The 18985-nt window shown below is 44.8% G+C and overlaps 1 protein-coding gene across 4 annotated transcripts in view; it reads right to left on the bottom strand.

Moving 5' to 3' along the window:
- Positions 1–18985, bottom strand: part of LOC308128664 (protein sidekick-1-like) — a gene marked incomplete at its 5' end in the record, with an annotated part of 285540 nt that overhangs the window by 30106 nt on the left and 236449 nt on the right. For all 4 annotated transcript variants that reach the window (XM_080494304.1, XM_080494305.1, XM_080494306.1 and 1 more), the window contains 5 exons: positions 3432–3626; positions 8287–8385; positions 9472–9658; positions 16951–17066; positions 17351–17591. In XM_080494304.1, coding sequence (XP_080350430.1) covers positions 3432–3626; positions 8287–8385; positions 9472–9658; positions 16951–17066; positions 17351–17591 — 838 coding nt within the window. The remainder of the gene's footprint in view (positions 1–3431; positions 3627–8286; positions 8386–9471; positions 9659–16950; positions 17067–17350; positions 17592–18985) is intronic.

Here is an 18985-nt window from a genome sequence, read left to right as displayed (position 1 = left end):
CCTCTCGGGTCGGCGGCGGACAGCGTGTTTTTTCCCCGACGGGGAATCTATTTCTTTGTGTTTGCGAGACAAAAGAGCAGGAAAGTTCCGTTCACCACTTCACCTTGACACGGGCCCGGACTGTACCACTCTCAACTGAAAAGCAGTAAATCGTCTGTGACGAGATCGCTCGCTGTGAAATGAGTTAATAGGAGACGAGCGGCATTTTTCCAGCACCGCAGGATTAAATTATCATAATGGCGTAGTGCTGATGGAAGTATTGATCAACAGTAATTACACTGGCTGAGAAGCTCAGATTCATGACTTTCCGTCCGGTTCTCACTCCTTTGAACGGGGGGGGGGGGGTCTGTTCCAACCCGCCCACGACTGATCATGCTGAGAAAGTAACCGGTGTTATGAGACAGACGGTCTCCTTTGACCGTCTGTCTCATAACACCGGTTACTCATCCAGTCAGACTCGGTATAATATAATGAGTCGGATATAATGACATGAACAGACTCAACTCCGCAACTTTTCCCTTTGTCTCATCATCAATTTTTCACGAAACCTCAGGACTCGGCCAAGCAACACATCCCGCTTTAATTGACTCCTGTCGCCCGTACCCTCAGGTCATTAAACTGCTGACTCTCATTACCGCTCTGCAGGGGGGCGGCCGGTACCTGGCAACTTCAATTTCCACGACGCTGCCAAGTCTGGCAAAGTTTTCAAATGTCATTTCATCTTTTCTTTCCCCGTTTTTATATCAATGTCTCACGTACCGCAAAAGGTCACACTTTTTTTTTTTTATTGTGCGCTAACATTTAGCAGCCGGTAACAACGACGCCGCGTGTCGAAGGACTGGCAACTTGCCTCAATGCAACGCTCGAAGATTTAGTTTTTGCTTTCATTTCTCTGCCTTGATCTGTCTGTGGACTTCACACAATCCTCCGTGCTTTGCACCTCTAAGTCAGGCTGCACAGACTCTACTGGATCTGGGATCATTGAAAGAAATTGTGCAAGCAAGTGTGCATCAAACGAACATAAAAAAAAAAGAGCGAAAAAAACACAATAATTACATAATAAATATGGTTCTCTCCCATCATATAACTTTCTAATGGTATTTTGGAACTCCCAAGTAAAATTAATAGCCTTAATCAGCTCGTGCCTGCTTAAAACCTCACAGATTTTCTGTTTTATTCTGCTTCATTTATCACATTTTATTTGCCGGGCAGCCAGTAGATAAACGCAATGTACTGGCCTCTGTGTACTGTAGACCGTGAGGCCGTTGGAGGTGCGCGGAACTCCGACTGCGCTGTGCAGAAGTGCACGTGGAGTATGAATCAGGCACTCAGTGTCGGCGAGTAGCTAAAGGTAAATACTCGTCCTTTAAAAACGAGATGCGGGACATGTGCACAATGTAGCTGCAGGACATCAGCGAAATTAACAGAAAAGAGGTCAAAGCTGTTGACCTTACATTGCTTCATTCTAGCTGAACTCTGCCCTCCGTGCAGCTCTTCTTCAGACACAGCACATAAACTATGAGGGACAATGTGTCCTTTGTGATAACATTGCACACGGGCAGTCAATATATTTTGGCGTACTCGCTCAGCCAACCAATAATCATTGCACAACACTGTAATTTAAGCTTTTACACTGTGCTCATAGGATATATTTCTGGGGGTGTTCGCAAAACACATATTATGAAGTGTCTTGGTGGTTTGGTCTCATTTACCTTGCTGGTCTTTCCTTCTGCAGCCACAGTGAATGTTAAAACTTGAAGCTGTTACCCAACTGGACAGGAGTTTGTTTAAGCTGAAGGCTCACGGGGGCCCTGTGTGATAGATCCCAGCCCTTCTAGTCATTAACGCTACTTCACCTGCAGACTGGACCAAACGCGTCGAATAAATGTGTTTTTGGAGTGTAAGTAAAGCCGGGCTGCCAACTCTCATGCATCAACAGTGAAACACAAATAACTTAAGCTCGCCTTGTGGCACAACACACTTGTTTGGTTAATGCAGGACTCACTTCTGTTTTTCACATTCAAATATCTTTTTTTTTTTTTATCATCTGTTGCAATCCAACATCGATAAAGGATATATCGATGAGAATTTGTTAGATAAATCAATTTTGATAGTTTTTCTCAGCCTCCAGCGGACAGTTATTGCTCGGCAATATAGCTGTTTTTTATTTACTTCAATACAGTTACAACACAAATATTTAATTTTGGCATTTAGTTCTTGAGAATAAATGTATATCAGTTCAGCTCTGACACCTTCAATCCCCGCGTCTACACAATACAATCGCAGTAATAACTCTCCAACTCCTTTTCGCAAATAGCTCCTCTCTGTTGAAATGTTGTTATTTATTCATGTTCAAGCATTAGCATGTATATACTGATATTTACACGTTAATATCCGATTCTGTAAATTACGGATTTAACTGGTCTATTCTTTTTTTATCCTATTTACTGTAAATTGCTTCTACTCTGTGTTGAGCAACGCTGTAAAGCGTCAACTTTCTTTTTTAATTCTATAATAATGATGAGACATGCATACATAGCAGTCCTCTCAGCTCGGTTTCCACATCAGCTCCGAGAGCAGAAAACATTTTGACTCCACCTTGTCTACACGCACACACACACTGAGCTGACATCGATTCCCCCCCCCCCCCATCCCGCTCAACTACAGGCAACGCCATCAGCGACCCATCAACCACATGCTGTTTGCTGCGAACATAGCAAGCGATGTGTCTCGGCGGGGTGCTGTCACTGCAGATATTTTGACTCAGCATCGCAGGCAGAGCTCAGGGACGGCTCGGAGCATTTCACCACGGGCCCATTTTGGACGGCTGCTAAGCCGGACGTGTGTGCAAAACGCAGCCACCGGCGGAAGCGTGACCGGAGAACTGAGCTCGAGCGGTGGCGTTTTACTGCCCTCTCTGAGTGAAAGGCTAGAATTTATTGCCTCCGACTCCCGGTTAACCTTTCTGCCGGGTGTGGCCGGGTGTGCGCTGGAGTGTTAAATCACGGAATGGGTCTGAAAAAAGGGAAGGAGTTGTCGGGTTGTGTTCCTCTTTCATGTTTCTCAAAAAGGCAACGGCCTCGCAATTCTGGGAGCAGCTTGGTCAACTGTCCCGGAGACGTCTCCGTTATCGTCGCCGACGTTATTGATGGTGTCTGTCGCTGCTCCGACGGCGCCACATGAAAGAGCCCTGTTGGAAGCATCGCACACCGCAGTGCACAAGGTTTTGTTTTTTTTGTGACTGCAGTGTTCAATACTTTTCACATTTGTCCCCCAAAAGTGAAACTCTTCCAGCACAGAAAGGTTGAGGGACCATTCAGGTGGGATTCCTGCTGTTGTTTTGACCGGAGGGGTTCAAATTAGACGGGCAAATGAGGTCCTGATGAATGTGTGTGTGTGTGTGTGCGTGTGTGTGTGTGTGTGTCCTCTACCTCTCCGTTCAGTGGTGACAACCAGGGCTTCTTGCTCCTCCCCCCAGCCCACGGCGGTGCGGGCGATGAGTCGGAACACGTAGCTCTGCTCGGAGGAGAGTCCTGTGACGGTGAACTGGCGAGCGTTGGAGCCCACCTCCACCGTGGTCCAGCGCTGAGGGTCCCTGCTGTCCAGGCGGTACGAGATCTGGTAGCCTGGCGAGGGGACAGAAGGGATGGACAGACGGTGGAGGGAAGCGGTTCATATCCGTGAGAAAATGTCGAGCGTGTGAATGTGTTCTTGTGTGTCTTTGTAGTCTATGTTGGATCACAGAGCCTGCGGGAATCAAATACAACACAATGGCAGAAAGGAGGGAAAAAAAACAACAACAACCACCTGGAAACACGGCTCCGCAGAGCCACGGCACAAAGCCTCATTTCCACAATAAAAAAAACACACAAACAAAAATGTTATTCTGCTGCTTTTAAAACCTCATTTCCATTCTATGAAGATGTAATTGATGTTGTGCCTTTGCTCTCTTGTCGCAAAGACAAAGCTGTAACTCGGACACTGAACACCGGTGGACCCTCACATTATTCCCCTATACAGACATTATAGAAACATACAAGCTCACTGCTGTACCCTTGGCTGTGACCCGTGGTGAACACGGCTTCTGTCACTTTCTCCGTCTCATGTGCAGCAGGCCATGTAATAACACCAACATCCTTCAACACACTCAGACCGCTGACCCCCGTCCAGGATTTCCACAAGCCAGTGGCCCCCCTCACAAAGGCTCTTTATTATGAAGATTGTATCGTACGCAAAGCACAAATGCACCCCGGCGTGCTCCCCTGCATCCCGAAACACACACGAGTGTGCAGTTGTGATTATTTCACACCGAGCCTGTCAGGGTAATAATCTGCCTGGAGCCATCTAATCTGGTTGTGCGGGTGATAATCTCATCAGATAGTCTGACTGTATGTTAATGTGAATGCCGCGTGTGGAAGATTATTGGATAACAGCAACATCACAAATCCTCTTGCACAGAAACAATTGGGTCAGAGCACAGCATTATGCTCTGTAGTGAATATCATTAAGGCATCGCTGCAGTCACATACAGGAGGCTAAATCTCTGCTACATCGAGAAAGCGTGTTACAATAGTGATGCCCCCCCCACCCCTCTTCTCTTTTCAATGAGATTTAATATTCACTGTATACCTTACTGCACAACGCTTCCTGGTATAAACCCTCCTGACGGAGCTCTGCCAGCATACATAGTCTCACTTTTATCTGTTCAATGGATTTCACTCGTCTCATCTTTGTCGATAAAGGAACAGCTTGAATGAATCCACAGCTCCAGAACTGACAGTGCTACAAAGTACTTGCAGACGTACTGTCGCTTCAAAGACCAGCCTCTCACTGCAGGTAGCCGTTCATGTGTGCGTTGTGCCTCTGTGGGCCTTTTGCATGTCCTCCCTGTGCATGTGTGGCTTTCCCCCCACAATCCAAAGACACGCTGTTAGAGGAACTTATTGAAATGTACTAGAGAACAAAAACTTCCGCCCTCGATTTACTGGAACCATAGTTATGTAAGAACGGCAGTGCAGCAAACAATATCAGTAATTTATTGACACAAATACTGTTTTTCCCCACGTTTCTTCGATTACGAGCAGTTTGAAGCAGACGCCGTCGTCGCTTTCACACTCAAGCTTCAGCTCTTTCGTGGGTCATGTATGCAGAGGTCTTTCGCCATATCGCTGTTGGTTTGGAGGAAATGTGAAGAAATGAATAACTGACTGAGTGATTGGAACACTCTCTGCACACTGCGATGAACTGGGGAACTGTTCAGGGAGAAAACTACTTTTACCAAGCTGAGGTCAAGCATCTTTCTATTAAGAAAGTAGATCTTGTGCACTCACCGAGAAGCAATTGTTGAAGATTACGAATGACTTCAGTCACTGCCGCCAATATAAACTGAGTGTGAAGTGGATGAGCCTGTGGGAGCATCACACTGCGTTGCTGCTGTTGTCGCTAAATGCAAACCATTTGTTTGCTTTGCAGACACACACGTTTGAAAATGCTTCAAACGTGTGATTGTCGAGTGACAGAAAAGACTCCTCTATCAGCTCCAGGTCTCTGTGAGCACAAGGTGCTCTGCACCTTCAAAAGAAACAAGTGCGATCAGTCATGCAATTGCTTTCTGTTCCCCCGGGATCCGCGATGCGCTGCCACGCCCGCCTGACCGCAGACGACCAACGCGCCTATGGGCACCAGCACTGCTGCTATTTGGGAAAGCGACAACAGCGTGGGTATGGAACTCGCGGAAACGTTCGCACTGCGCTTTTCGACGAACGTAAGACGGGGCTCTGTCTGCGCGTGTTCGTAGGGTTTCTGCAATGGTTTCACCTGGCGAAAGGTCTGAGACCACCGTTGTCCACCGAGGGGTCAAATACACTGCTGGGGTATCATGTAACTCGCACACAGTTTCCTCAAAGCACAAACCTGATGCGAGCCAGAATGTGGGCTTCTGATGCACGTATTCATAGTTAATTTGTTTAATATTTCATGCTTTATTGTGGCTGTTTAATGGATTGTTTTGCACTATATTCATATTAGATTTTAGGTTCAGTAAACCCTAAAGATGCAAATGCCAAGATTATGGATGCGCTAATTGAACTTAGAGGGAATATTGATGACTTGATTGGGTTTTTCTAATTCACTGTTTATTGCCACAGTTTTAATTTGTGATATTCCCCTAATGTTTTCCTTCTCGCACAGAGAAACTAATTATCTATGAATCCCTGATTAGACTTTCACAGTAATAAACAGTTGGCCAGGGTTTTGGATTTCTCTGCATAAATGTGAACACCAAACCGAAGCATTTTCTAATGCAGGCATTCATACCGCTGTTCTTGATACAGTTTGTACAATTATTGCAATAACTGGTGCGGTGAGCAATTGTTTTTTTTAAGAATATACAAACGTTAGTGTGGAAGAGAGATTAATGCAGCAAGTGGTACAAAAAAAAACCTAATGGTGTGACTGACATCACACTGGAACTTTGAACGCCAATACCAATTAGACCCAATGTTGTACAACTGTGGACATTTCCTCTGTATACTTGAAGCACTGCAATTGCAAATTAAAAAAAAAAAAAAAAAAAAGACTGAGTGCCCCACTAGCATGTCCACTGTCTGTTATTTGTTGCTCCTCTTATATTTGTCTCTGCACTTTCTTGTAATCTAACCACTGCAGGCAAATGTCTGAGAACTCATTTACTTTAAAGGGCTCCGTCAGATAGTCCCTACGGAAGGCTGCCAACTCCCTCTCCAGTGTCTCATGCGCCAAAGCAAAGCACAGGCAGCCACACCTGCTCCCATCGACATACACGTTCCAGGCTGAGCAGCAGCGTCGTCGTCACGCGACACGTCGTGTTTCAGACATAATGAAAGTGTTTTACAGCCTCCTTCAGTCCTGTGTCGACGTCCGACTCCCGGTCAAACATGTGGAACTACATTATTGTTTCTTGTGCCAATTGGTTTTTTTTTTCTCCTTCCACGGGAACATGCTGGTTGCCATGGAGATGGTGATTGTTTTCCTTGTGTCAGTATACTCATGAGGGACTCAACCTAAAGAGAGTTTTGTTTCGTTAGCGTGAAAATGATGCTGCTGAGACTTTTCCTATTGGCGTTTGGTCCCAAACACTGTTAAGCAATATTTCATAATGTCACCAAGCACTGTAATAACTCTTTAAAACCTTTAGTTGAAAGTTTGACAAGGGGTAGCTCAGCTGTGATTTAAGTCTGCAGGAAATGAATGTAAGTCAACGCCATACCCCGAGTAGGCCACAAACTGTGAGTGTGTGTGTGTGTGTGTGCAAGTGTGTGAACAGTGCACTCATAGAAAGGTTATGAGGAGCCAAATGAAATATCTGCTCTTGTTATCCTTGTGTCCACCTTCTGCGTGAGGCCCCCATGGGCAGAGTCCGAAGAAAAATGAGGCCGTCATGGACAGTTGCGAGACCAGGTACACTACAGTTATTTGTATCTGCATAAACACACATTGTGCTCAGCAAGGACACAGCATGACAACAACTGTGCGTGTGTGTGTGTGCGTGTATGTCAGGGTGATTTGCCCTCCCACTCATCCTTCTGTCACAGAGTGGTGTCGCACTAAATGTCCTCCCCCCAACAACACAGTCACACATCACTCAGACTGTCCTGCTCGACTCCCTCCCCCACTGAGAGCACAAACACCCCCCCCCATACCCCGCCACCATCGCACGTGCACAGGCACACCTGTCCCTCCTCTCACCTCTATGCATCTCCTCTGCGCCGTCTCTCCCCTTCTGTTCTCCCCGTTTCCAGCTCAGCAGCTCACACATTTCTCTCACCTCTCCTTTCCCTCATTAGTCTGTTCTTACTGATTCTCACTTTGGAAAAGTGTTCCGAGCACCTGCAGCAGCCCTTTCCTCCAGGCACAGCTTTGGTAAGTGAGACACATATACAAATAGACACACACACACACACACGTATATTTACACACAAACACGAACAAACTTCAGCAGTTAAGTGGAGAGAGCTGACCCTCATTTGAAAGCTAAAACAGAATCAGCTCTTTTCCATTTTACGGCTTTTACTTCCTTCCTTCCCTTGAATGATCACAGCAGTGTGTGTGTGTGTGTGTGTGTGTGTGTGTGTGTGTGTGTGTGTGTGTGTGTGTGTGTGTACGTACGTACGTGCATGCACATTTAAAACTGTTCAATCACTCCTTCATTAAGCTGTCCTTCAGTAACTGAAAACAAATGCATTCCCACTACAAGCAGAAACCACAGTGTGTATGTGTGTGTGTGTGTGTGTGTTTTGTTGTTTGTACCTAATATGATGCCGTTGGGAAACGTGGGCGGCTGCCAAACCACCCTAACCGATGACAATCGTACCTCTGGAAACACCATCCTGACAACGGGGCCTGGCACTGGAGAGGAAAGGAGAGATGGGAGTTGGTAGCAGAATGAACCAGTTTTAATATACAGCGATGGAAAAGAAACCTGTGAAAAGAGCTGCACACAAAGAACGCTGCAAGAGAGCGGCTCAGCATCTGGCTCGTATGATCTAATATGTTGGTATGATGGCCCAGCTGTATGCACATACGCCCCCCCCCCCCCCCCCCCCCCCCCCTCCAAGTACATGCATAAGTGTCACACATCTCTGAGAGCTTGTAAAAGACTCAATATAGAAAATGTAATTTTCTTTCATTCTCGTCCTGGATTTGTTTTTGGTAAAAGTACACGTTCCAGATCAGCACATGCATGTCAATGTCACGGTGTGTGTGTGTGTGTGTGTGTGTGTGTGTGTGTTTTTGTGAGAGAGTGTACAGTGCGTGAATGACAGACAGGATGGGGAGTTCATTATACATTGTCAGGAATAGACTTCCATGTTCTTGTTTCATCCTGAAATGAGAAAAACTTTTCATACGTGACACTGTTTGATAGCGGATGACTGCAGAGTGGGTGAGTCTGTGTGTGTGTGTGTGTGTGTGTTGAAATCTCTGTGCACGCTCCTCTGCACTTGTATTACATTATCTCAAAAAAAAAAAAAAAAAAACTAAAGGAAGAACCAATTTCTTCCTTCCTGAAGAGCCTACAGTGATAACTAGATGCTTGTAGCTGAAGCGATCCGGTGTCCATGACCAGACATGGGAAATGACCCCGTACAGCATGTATGTGCTGAGAGCAGAGACGGGCAGAGGTGAGAAAAAAAAAAAAACTACAGAGGTGAGAAAAAGGCAAAGGTGTGAGACAAAGGGCATCAAACATGCAGCCTGCAGGTCGAAACTGGCCTGCCACAGAAAAATAACAATATCTTCTCATGCTGTTCCACAATTGTCCACTGGGGGGGCTCCGTTTCAGAGAAATTGGCAGACAAATAGTGTAATAGTATCACTCCACTTAAAAAAAAAATAAAAAGGGAATTTGATGTTGCCAGTATTTATAAGTTCTCCTTCTATTATTTCACTTTATCCTGCCTCTGTTGCTCAAATGAAGTGAGATCAGTGTCGTACCGTCGTCTTTGGTTCGGAGCAGAATGGGGTTGCTGAGGGGGCCGTCGCCCAGCCTCGTGTACGCCAGCACCTGCAGCACGTACATGGTGTATTTTTGGAGGGCCCCGAGGAGCCGCGACACGCTCGCCTCGCCTTCTACCACCTGAACGCCGGGCGGGTCGTCCGAGTCTTTCCGCTTGTAGAACACCTGCAACACAGCGACACCAGCAAAACAGTCAAGGAAAGATATATATTTTTTATCAATAAACTAATTCACACGGTTTTCCTCACAGTGTCTCCAAGGGCTTCGAAAAAGTGGCTGATGTCGAACAATTTGTGTGGCTGTCAATGTATAGCAAATACAATATGTGGGAAAAAAAGATGAACCAATAAAAGAAGTTGCAGAGTTTTGTCGGTGTTAGTGCAGAAAATCCTCCGTTTGAGGGCTTGTATGCTCTTTCTGTGTGTGTGTTTTGTCTGTGTACTCCAGTTTTCTGCTTATAGTCCAAAAACAAAAAAATTAGAAACAGAAGGCGTGATCGTAAGTGTGTGAGACTCTCTCTGTGATGGATGGTCAACCTGTCGGCTGGCATCGGTTCCAGATGGGATGGACAGTGACTTCAGCATTATCCACAGAAGAAACTAATAAAAGTGCATAACCGTCCCCTAATTGCAACTCCGGCACTGAAAAACTGATTTTAAAATACAAAATAAGTATAGTAAACTGTATTTCACACCCGTCAAAGTGAGCAAAACAAGAGCAGTGATAAACATGATGAATATGAACGATAATGCAGATTTCCAGCCTGGTAACCTTCGTATTCAAGCAGTTTTCTACATCGGGCTTGTCAGAAAACCCTGACAAGTTCCCTGTGGAGCCTCGCAGAGACAAACTCCTGAACCGCACCAACGCCAAAGAGAGAAAAAGCTCCCTGTAACGTCTCAGTGTGCTTAAAGTCTGAATGAAGTTTTGGGGATCCTGGAGTCTTGGGAGTTTCTTTTCTCTCCCGTTTCACTGTGCAGTCTGACATCAGCCTTATTCCACCGTTTACTGCGCGATTGCAGCGCGATCAGTCACTACGCATGCAAAGTGAACCTCTCTCCAATAAAAGCTTTCAGATGGTAAAGAGGCTTTATTTGTGACATATCTGGAGGAAAATAAGATGCACTCATCCCAGTTAACAAGGGAAAGTGTAGAAAAACAGCTATTCATAAGGTTGATAGGGAGATAGCAGATCAATATGTTTGAGTACCGCTATATTAGGTTTCCCACCGCCATTCGTCTTTTGAACAGAGGGCTGTGAATGCAGACACTCTATTGCCTTTCACATGTGCTATTACTGTGGGGTATGTGCAATAACTTGTTTTATTCTCTATTCTCGCTTATTTATTCTCATGCTCTATCTATCTATCTATCTATCTATCTATCTATCTATCTATCTATCTATCTATCTATCCATCCATCAGCATCCGTGGCTTTTGCAACAGCAGTACACCATAGAAATCAAAGGAACACCAGATTATTTGTACATAAGAGAAGCTGTTAATATCAAAGAACCTGACTGTGGATCTCTTTGCATAGATCTATTGTACTATTTCACAACGAACCAAGCAGCTGTGACAAACTGACTGTATGCAACCAAACGAAAGAAGAAAAAAAAATACAGCCAACCACTGGGATACTTATATCTATTTAAAAGAAAGAATAGTTGGATGGAAGGTATAGATCTATAATGAACACCCAACAGAGGCGCTCCTCAGCTCCATGAAGCTTTGAATAACCTCCAGCACTCACCGAATCATGTTTGACCACAGCGGGCAAGCATTTTTATTTTATTTTTTAACAATAATGAAGAAAAAGCTTTGACAAACCTGCGAACAGCAGGACGCCTCAGTTAGCAACTAGATTGGCGAGAAAGTGGAGCACTTTGCCGCTGAAGAGAGGGATGACATGTTTGTCTGAATGGGAAACCCTTAATATAAGATGGAACCTTTACAAAGCTCGCATTGCAAAACAGTGCACACATAGAAACGGCTCTACTGTTCCCTGATTACATGGAGTTGTAACGTCTCCTGTCGCTGGTCGGAGCTCCTTCAGTAGGACGGTGATCACAAATCATCAATCGAAAATCATCATCCATTGTGCGCACTTCAGTCATGTTGGCATGCCATAGCTGGTCTAACATTTTTATCTTGTTACTGTTGTGGCACAAAATACAGCATTACACCGGGGAAAACCCCCCCGGAATATTAGACTTGAAATATTACACAATTCCACTTTTTCAGGCCCTTTTTTCGAGAAGGCACATTTCTTTCTTTCTTTCACATTTGGTCCAATATAGTCAACAATCTCTTATTACTCGTCAGATTGTGTGTCACTTAAAAACGTATTATTTTTCATAGGATTTCCTTTTTTTTTTTTTAAAGCAAATAATGCTCATGCATGAGTCAAACGTGACAAAGATTGTTCCGCTGTGGATTCGATGACCTTGCAGGTGTTTACAGCACTCGACTGGTGTCTGAGGAAGTGACTCACAGCGCAGTGCTCATGTTCATCACAGTTAAGTCAGAGATGGGACATGTGAGCGTGTGCAGCCATGCGCCTCCGCGATGTCAGGGATTCATTTTTTTTAGTTGTTTTTTTTAGCTCAGACGAATTGGCTGCATGGCGTCAACTCTTTCAGCTTTGTGTGTGTCTTTCTGGTGAATGTTGAAGAGGGGAAAAAAAAAAAAAAAGAAAAGTATTGAATACGGCCAGGCTTTTAGTGAAATAACTAAGACTGATTCTGAAATTAAAATTACTCTGGCTTCCATTAGCTAAGCAAAAAAAAAAATCAATCTGCATTGTGATTCGTCAGGCAACGACGTGAAAAATGTCAGCAAATGCTCTTTACTGTTGTTTTAAAAAAAACATTTTTTTTTTGTTCTCACTTGTTTTTATTCCATTTTTACAAACTCGTACATGAACGGTAACCACTTAACAATTTGAGGCAAATGTCATCTGGAGCTTTGGAGTCAGAAATAAAAAAAAAAAAATAGTGATGAAGCATGCACAGCAGGAGGCAGGAGCAGCCATTCAACGTCTACTCAGGAAGAGAAGGTGCTAAAGAGCCGCTGCTGGCAGCCACTTCCCATCTATTAACATGGCAGGCATGCGGCTCAGTGTGTTCCTCCGGAGAGCACAAGAAAACACACAGATGTGGAGTGCGATGTGTCTTTGGGCACGGTGGATGCTATGACCCGGATTTCACACATTAAAAAGAAGAAGAAGAAGAAGAAGAAGAAAGAAACTAAACTGGATGGTGCCGTTTGGTTTATATCGCACAGCCGCAGCCTGTTTTACTGTGCAGACTTATGTATTTATATCACCACTATGTCCAAGGAACTGGGGATAAATTCTCTCCCTTTTAAATCGTTGTTCCTCCGCTTTGTGTTTGGGCGACGATTAAGAGGTTCACTCAATGACACCTTCATATTAGTATAGATATTTAGCATATGCTTTCTCTTTGTTAAATGTTTATTTCACGGATGATTGGGATATTGAGGCATAAATTAAGGCGACACAACGCCTCAATTTGGAGTGGGAGGATCCAGATCTGCGTGTCTGGTGGGTGACAAGTGGAACATGTTACGTACACGTCTGACATTCAGTTGTCTTCTTTGTTATTGAAGTGTGAAATGAAATCATGGAAGGACCTGAAGAAGGTTTATCCAACATTCAAGGTCAGATTTGATATGTTCTGCAGCCTTTGTCCTTAACGGTAAAGCTAGCACAAAGAAAACTAACAAACGTCGCAATAAATCCCTTCACGGTGGCAACAAACATGCCGAATGGACCAGTTGCAACCCCAAAAACAACGACCTCACTTATTTTGTGATGAGATTATCTGAGGCAGTGGTTCTCAAAAGCTTTTATAGTGCGTCCCTCACAAGAGTCCTACCAACCTGAACAGACACTCTCTGAGACTTAATCCAATTAGCGGTGGACAGTTCCCGAATGGAAAAAGACACGCTGACACCTAATTTGAGGCTCATTTATTGACGCCGGCCACGTTCTACAGAGCAGGAACACCTCAAGTCGTCCTAACAAGGTGCAGCGCCTCTTCGCCTCGCATGAAACATAACCTCCAAGTTTACATACATGCTCACAGTGCTCCAACAGAGCCACAAGTATCGAGTCCTGCCCTGCCGATGCAGCCGCACACTGCCTTACTGCTCTGCTACGAGACGCTCCATTAATATTTTCTAACCCACAGAACTTCTTTATAATGAAGCCATAATTTTGGTTCATCATCAACTTAAAAGAAAACAACCTACATACAACTGCAAATGAAAGCCTGGATTTTTTTCAGCCACAGAATGAGCCTTTTAATGGCGCCATGTGAAAGAGAACTTTAATCAGCGTGTGTTTACGAAGGTTTCCATTATAAACGGCTGTAGGGCTGCGTTCTATCATTCTACACCTCCATTCCTCCTGATGTTGAAACATTGGATTCAGACACGTCCAGAAATAAAGTGAAAGGAGCAGAAATTCACCATGTAATGCCCAAATGTTGAAAAATAAGCCCCAAGCTCATTCACAGGTCTCTCTCTCTCTCTCTCTCTCTCTCTCTCTCTCTCTCTCTCTCTCTCTCTCTCTCTCGCTCTCTCTCTCTCTCTCCACTCCGGGGCTCCGGACTGAAAACAGACCGACGTGAAAATCACCAATAGAGCGACGAGGAGACTCAATGTTTTCTGTCTTTCTGGTCTGAATCCGAGGACCAGTTCTCTGGCGGTGCTCATTTAAGACTTGGCCCTGAACTACAACCTGGTTCTTTCTGGTAGAAAAGTCCCATCAGTCAAACGTTTGACTGCCTCTAATCTAAAGCCTTTCGCACCCCCCCCCCAAAATATATAAAAACATCTCAGAATTATTCAAACTCAATCATCCACTGTGAGAAAAATGATGAACTGTTGAGTTTAACAGCAACAACTTTGATGTGTCCATGACAGCCCATGAGGGCACCGTTCCTCCAGTTTCCTGAAACCCGAATGATTTGATTTGATTTGTCCATAAATCTGCAAACTCATGACATGAAAGTGTCCGCAGCACAGTTTCAGCTGCGCACTGGGAAAAAGGTCACGCTAACAATGACGTTGTTGCTGGAGAAATGTGTGCACTCCAAAGTCCACCCTCAATGAGCTCAATGAATATTCACACGAGCAACATTTTAAAAATCTCTGTGGGTTGAATTCTTGCCGTTTGTTATATTGTTGCGTTTGTTTGTTTTCTCTTTGCTGTCTACCAAATTGTCTCCCAGTGATAATATAGTTACCTTGAAGCTTAAATTCTAATTAGGTAGATAACCTGAAAGAAAGCACGTTTTGAAAAATGAAATACTCGAATAAACCGTGATACTATGTAGATTTATTATCATTATTACATAAGCTTACATTTTGAGAATTAAAACAATAAGAAAACAACAAGAGTTGAAGTGTTAAAGCTTATGCAAGTGTCATCGATCTAAAACCCATATATTTCACAGTTGCAATTAAATTATGGAAAACATTTGTTTTTCCATTGAACTAAAATTCTTTTATGATGCACGTTTATATTAGGGCACAACGATGCTCTTAAACCCGCCAATCCATCTTCTGCAACACATCCAACAAACTCACATTGACTCCTGCGGGCAGTTTTTAGTCACCAATTAAATTATATGTGGTAGCCATTAATCAGGAAACTGGGTGAATATTAAAATTGAAGTAGAAGCATCATGAAAGATCATTTATGTTTTTTTTAATAGAATAAGAACAAGTAAAGCTCAAACTGAAAGTCCCAAAACAATTAAGAATTTTCAAGTTATATTAGAAAGATAGAAAGATGGATCAGTCAAGATTTTTTAGCTTGTTTATATCATCCATCCATCCATCCATCCATCCATCCATCCATCAGACCCCTGGGCTTGTTGCTATGCTATTCTCCCTCTCTGCCTCGAAGAAAAATAGCTCTATCTAATATAATAATTTTCCATATGCATTCAGACAGCAGTCAAACTTTTTGAAGTAATTGAAATTGAGAACTGTAAAAAAAAGTACTGTTTAATCAGCTGAATCGAAGGCGCAGGTGTTTGGCTGTTTAGCCTAACCAACAGTAGACATGCCTGCTGCGGAGAACTCGTCAGGAGGAGAACCTCAAACCAACTGTGAAGCGTAATGTTGGAAAGCTTCTGCTCTGGGGCTGATTCGCTGCCTCGGGGACTGGACAGCTTGCAGTCAATGATTCAGCTATAAATTCTGCATCATATCAAAGAGAGCTGGAGGATAATGTGAGGCAATCGGTCTGAAAAGTTGAAACTGAACTACAAGTGAACCTCCCAACCAGATAATGATCCTGGGTGGACGGCGGACAGGACAGGAGGAGAAGGAAATCTGCGTGAAAAGGCAGCGTGTTGATATCAGAGAGTAATGAACAATTATCCCAAACATCAAAAGAGATTTCTGCAAGAGGAGGCAACACTTTGCCACACCTGACTATTTGAAACGGTCAATTTCTTTATTAATTGGGCCAATACAATACGATCAAACTTTGGTTTGTCGGAAGACAAGATCCGCAAATAGGGAAAACTTATCTTGTTGAAATGGTGTGTGTAAGATGCTGTAAAGTTAGAATTAATGACTGCATGCTGATTGACTGGCAGTAAGTGTTGATCCCCATCAGCAAGCGTTCATTCAGCTCCTCCTCAGAAACATCCGAGGGTGTCAACCACGTCACGGCCGGGGTTTGCAACGAACGAGGCGGGACGACTCTGGGAGGACAAGTCATTCTGCACATAGAGACGGATTGCAAGCTTGGCTGCTTGCGTGCAAATGAAGTCTGGACCGAGAAGGAGTTTGCAAAGCAGATCCACACCGGGCATAAACACACACATCCCACTTTGCTTCCTGAAGCTGCAATTTATGCTTTAAAATACTCTCCAAAAACAGCAGATTTTATGAATGAATAAGCCAGCTACTGTTTGGGCTACAGCACAACACAACCTGCTGTTTAATGAAGGCATATTGTTCTGTAAAGCTTCATTCAAACACATGCTAACTATTACACGCACACGCACACGCACACACACACACACACACACACACACACACACACACACACACACACACACACACACACACACACACACACACACACACACACACACACACACACACACACACACACACACACACACGCCCCCATTCATACTAACTGTGCTTTTAAAAGCCATAATGCAGGAAGAACAAACGGGAGAAGTTACTGGATATTACATCATGCTCATCTTATATCAGATTTCTGTGTGTGTGTGTGTGTGTGTGTGTGTGTGTGTGTGTGTGTGTGTGTGTGTGTGTGTGTGTGTGTGTGCGTGTGTGTGTGTGTGAATGTGACGGAGGGAGCGATAATGGGCTGATGGGGTCAAGTGTGAATGCCAGGGTGAGCCCGTTTGTCTCCGGTTTGATCGTTTTTTTTTTTTAACTCGCCTTGTATCCCAGAATGACGCCGTTTCTCTGCGCCTGAGGAACGGCGGACCACGAGAGCAGGATCTTGGAGGAGCTCGCCGCCTCGGCAGTCACATTCACCGGAGATCCCGATGGAACTAGAGAACACACAGACACGCGCACACACGCTCAATACAATACTATTTCCTTATCTGAATCAATCTTTGATTTTATCTCAATCCTCTCCTCCCCTCTCGCTCCGGCAGTCTCCCCTCTCCGAGATTAGAAGGGGGGGGGGTGTCGGGGGGGCAGAGAGAAGTGGTGGGATCAGCGGGGACAAGGGGAGGTAATTGAAGCACTTTATTTCTCATCATACGCGACAGACGTCGGCGCTGCACACCAGCAAACAGGAAATGGGAGTGGATGAGGCCTGCGTCCGTACCAGAGTCAGTGGTGCGCGCCGCGATAGTGTCGCTCCACGGTCCCGCGCCGATGGAGTTGAACGCTTGTATCTGAACCTGGTATTGGGTCCAGGGATTCAAACCCTCCACGGCGGCCTCAGTGGCGCCTCCTGTTCCCTCCACGCCCTCGGTCCTGTCCTCGCCCTGGCCGTCCGTCCTCCACACACGCAGCCTGTAGCCCACCGTCTCTGGGCTGCTGTTGTACTCGCACTCTGGCAGGGACTGGACGTGAAGGAAAAGGTGAAAGGAGAAAAATCGCACGGACGTACTTTACATTTAATGGCCCTGACATGTTTCTCTCCTTCAAATTACTAATAAGAATGCACATTTTCACAGGCGTCAAACGTCAGACCTGGCTGGAATTAGCCTTCAACGGAAGGTAAAGTCATTTACACTGGTCAGCTTCAACTTTTAAACCACTGACAGGGGAGGTGAAAAAAAACAAACAAAACAAACATTGATTGTCTTGTTAAAATAACACCTGTCAGGAAGGGGGGGGTGGGGGGTGGTGGGGGCTGGTGAGTCAGCCCCTGAATCGTCAGTCCTGCAAATTGATATGTTTGGAAGAAGGAAAAAAATGAGCAAGTGTAGGAAACAGCCTTATTTTGACAAGGGCCAAATTGGGACGGCCAGACGTCTGGGTCTCGATTTGCTGTTGTTTCACTGGCAAAGCGAAAGAGGCGCCAACACTTCACTGATGGCTGTAAACACAAAGGCCGGCCCCCGGGGCCTTTTGCTATACAGAGATCACAAAGGAACTCGCATTCATTACTTAATTACATGTACAGCTAGCTAGGTGCACTTGGGTGAAAGGAGAACTACCTCCATTAATGGACAAAGCTGGTGATATTCCCCCTGCCATTGAGAGGACAACAGAAGATCCTGTCTATTCTCCTGCCTTCAACCCCTATTCGCTGTATCTCATTATCCGCGTGGCTCGAGCTGTTAACCTCTGTTTATCGGTTTCGAGTGCGTCTGTTGGAACCGCTGACCTCCGGGTGAAGGTCAGGGGCAATACCCGCAGTGATATCCAGGAGTGAGAAACAGGCGTTCAAACATTTTTGATGTAACGTCATTACAGTGCGGGTAACTACTGCCAGCTGCTTTGAAATGCTCATAAGATTTACTCGAAATCTCTGGATGCTACAGAAAATCTATTGGATGTGAACAGCCCCCCCCCCAAAAAAAAACCCCAGAGAGAAATGTATCAGGGTAAATAAAACACTGCAGCGGAGCAACAAAAGAACCTGCTTGAGTTACGTTTTCACTTCACTGTTTTTGACATCGGTGTTGACGATCGTGTTCAACGACCTGCTGGGAAACCTTGGTCTGCTGTCTACTGACCAACCCGTAAATAATGTGCAACACTTCAGGGCAATAATGTTTGTTGATAGCAGTGACAATGAAAAAGCACATTGTGGAAATCATGAGGGGGGGGGGGCGCTTTTGAAAAACATGACAAAGATGCTAGTCTTCAACTCTTCCTGATCTCAGGCTGATCAAACATCTGTAGGATGTGCGGAAGTTAAGATGAAGTTAAATTTCGATGAACTTTACGAACAGAAAAAACAAAACACGTACAGGTCAGAGACCACATTGCTGATTTCCCCTCTTTG

The sequence above is a fragment of the Blennius ocellaris genome (genome assembly GCF_963422515.1).
Source record: "Blennius ocellaris genome assembly, chromosome: 3".
Taxonomy (NCBI): Eukaryota; Metazoa; Chordata; class Actinopteri; order Blenniiformes; family Blenniidae; genus Blennius; species Blennius ocellaris.
Note: the sequence above shows the minus strand (reverse complement) of the source record. Positions and strands in the feature narration are given on the sequence as shown.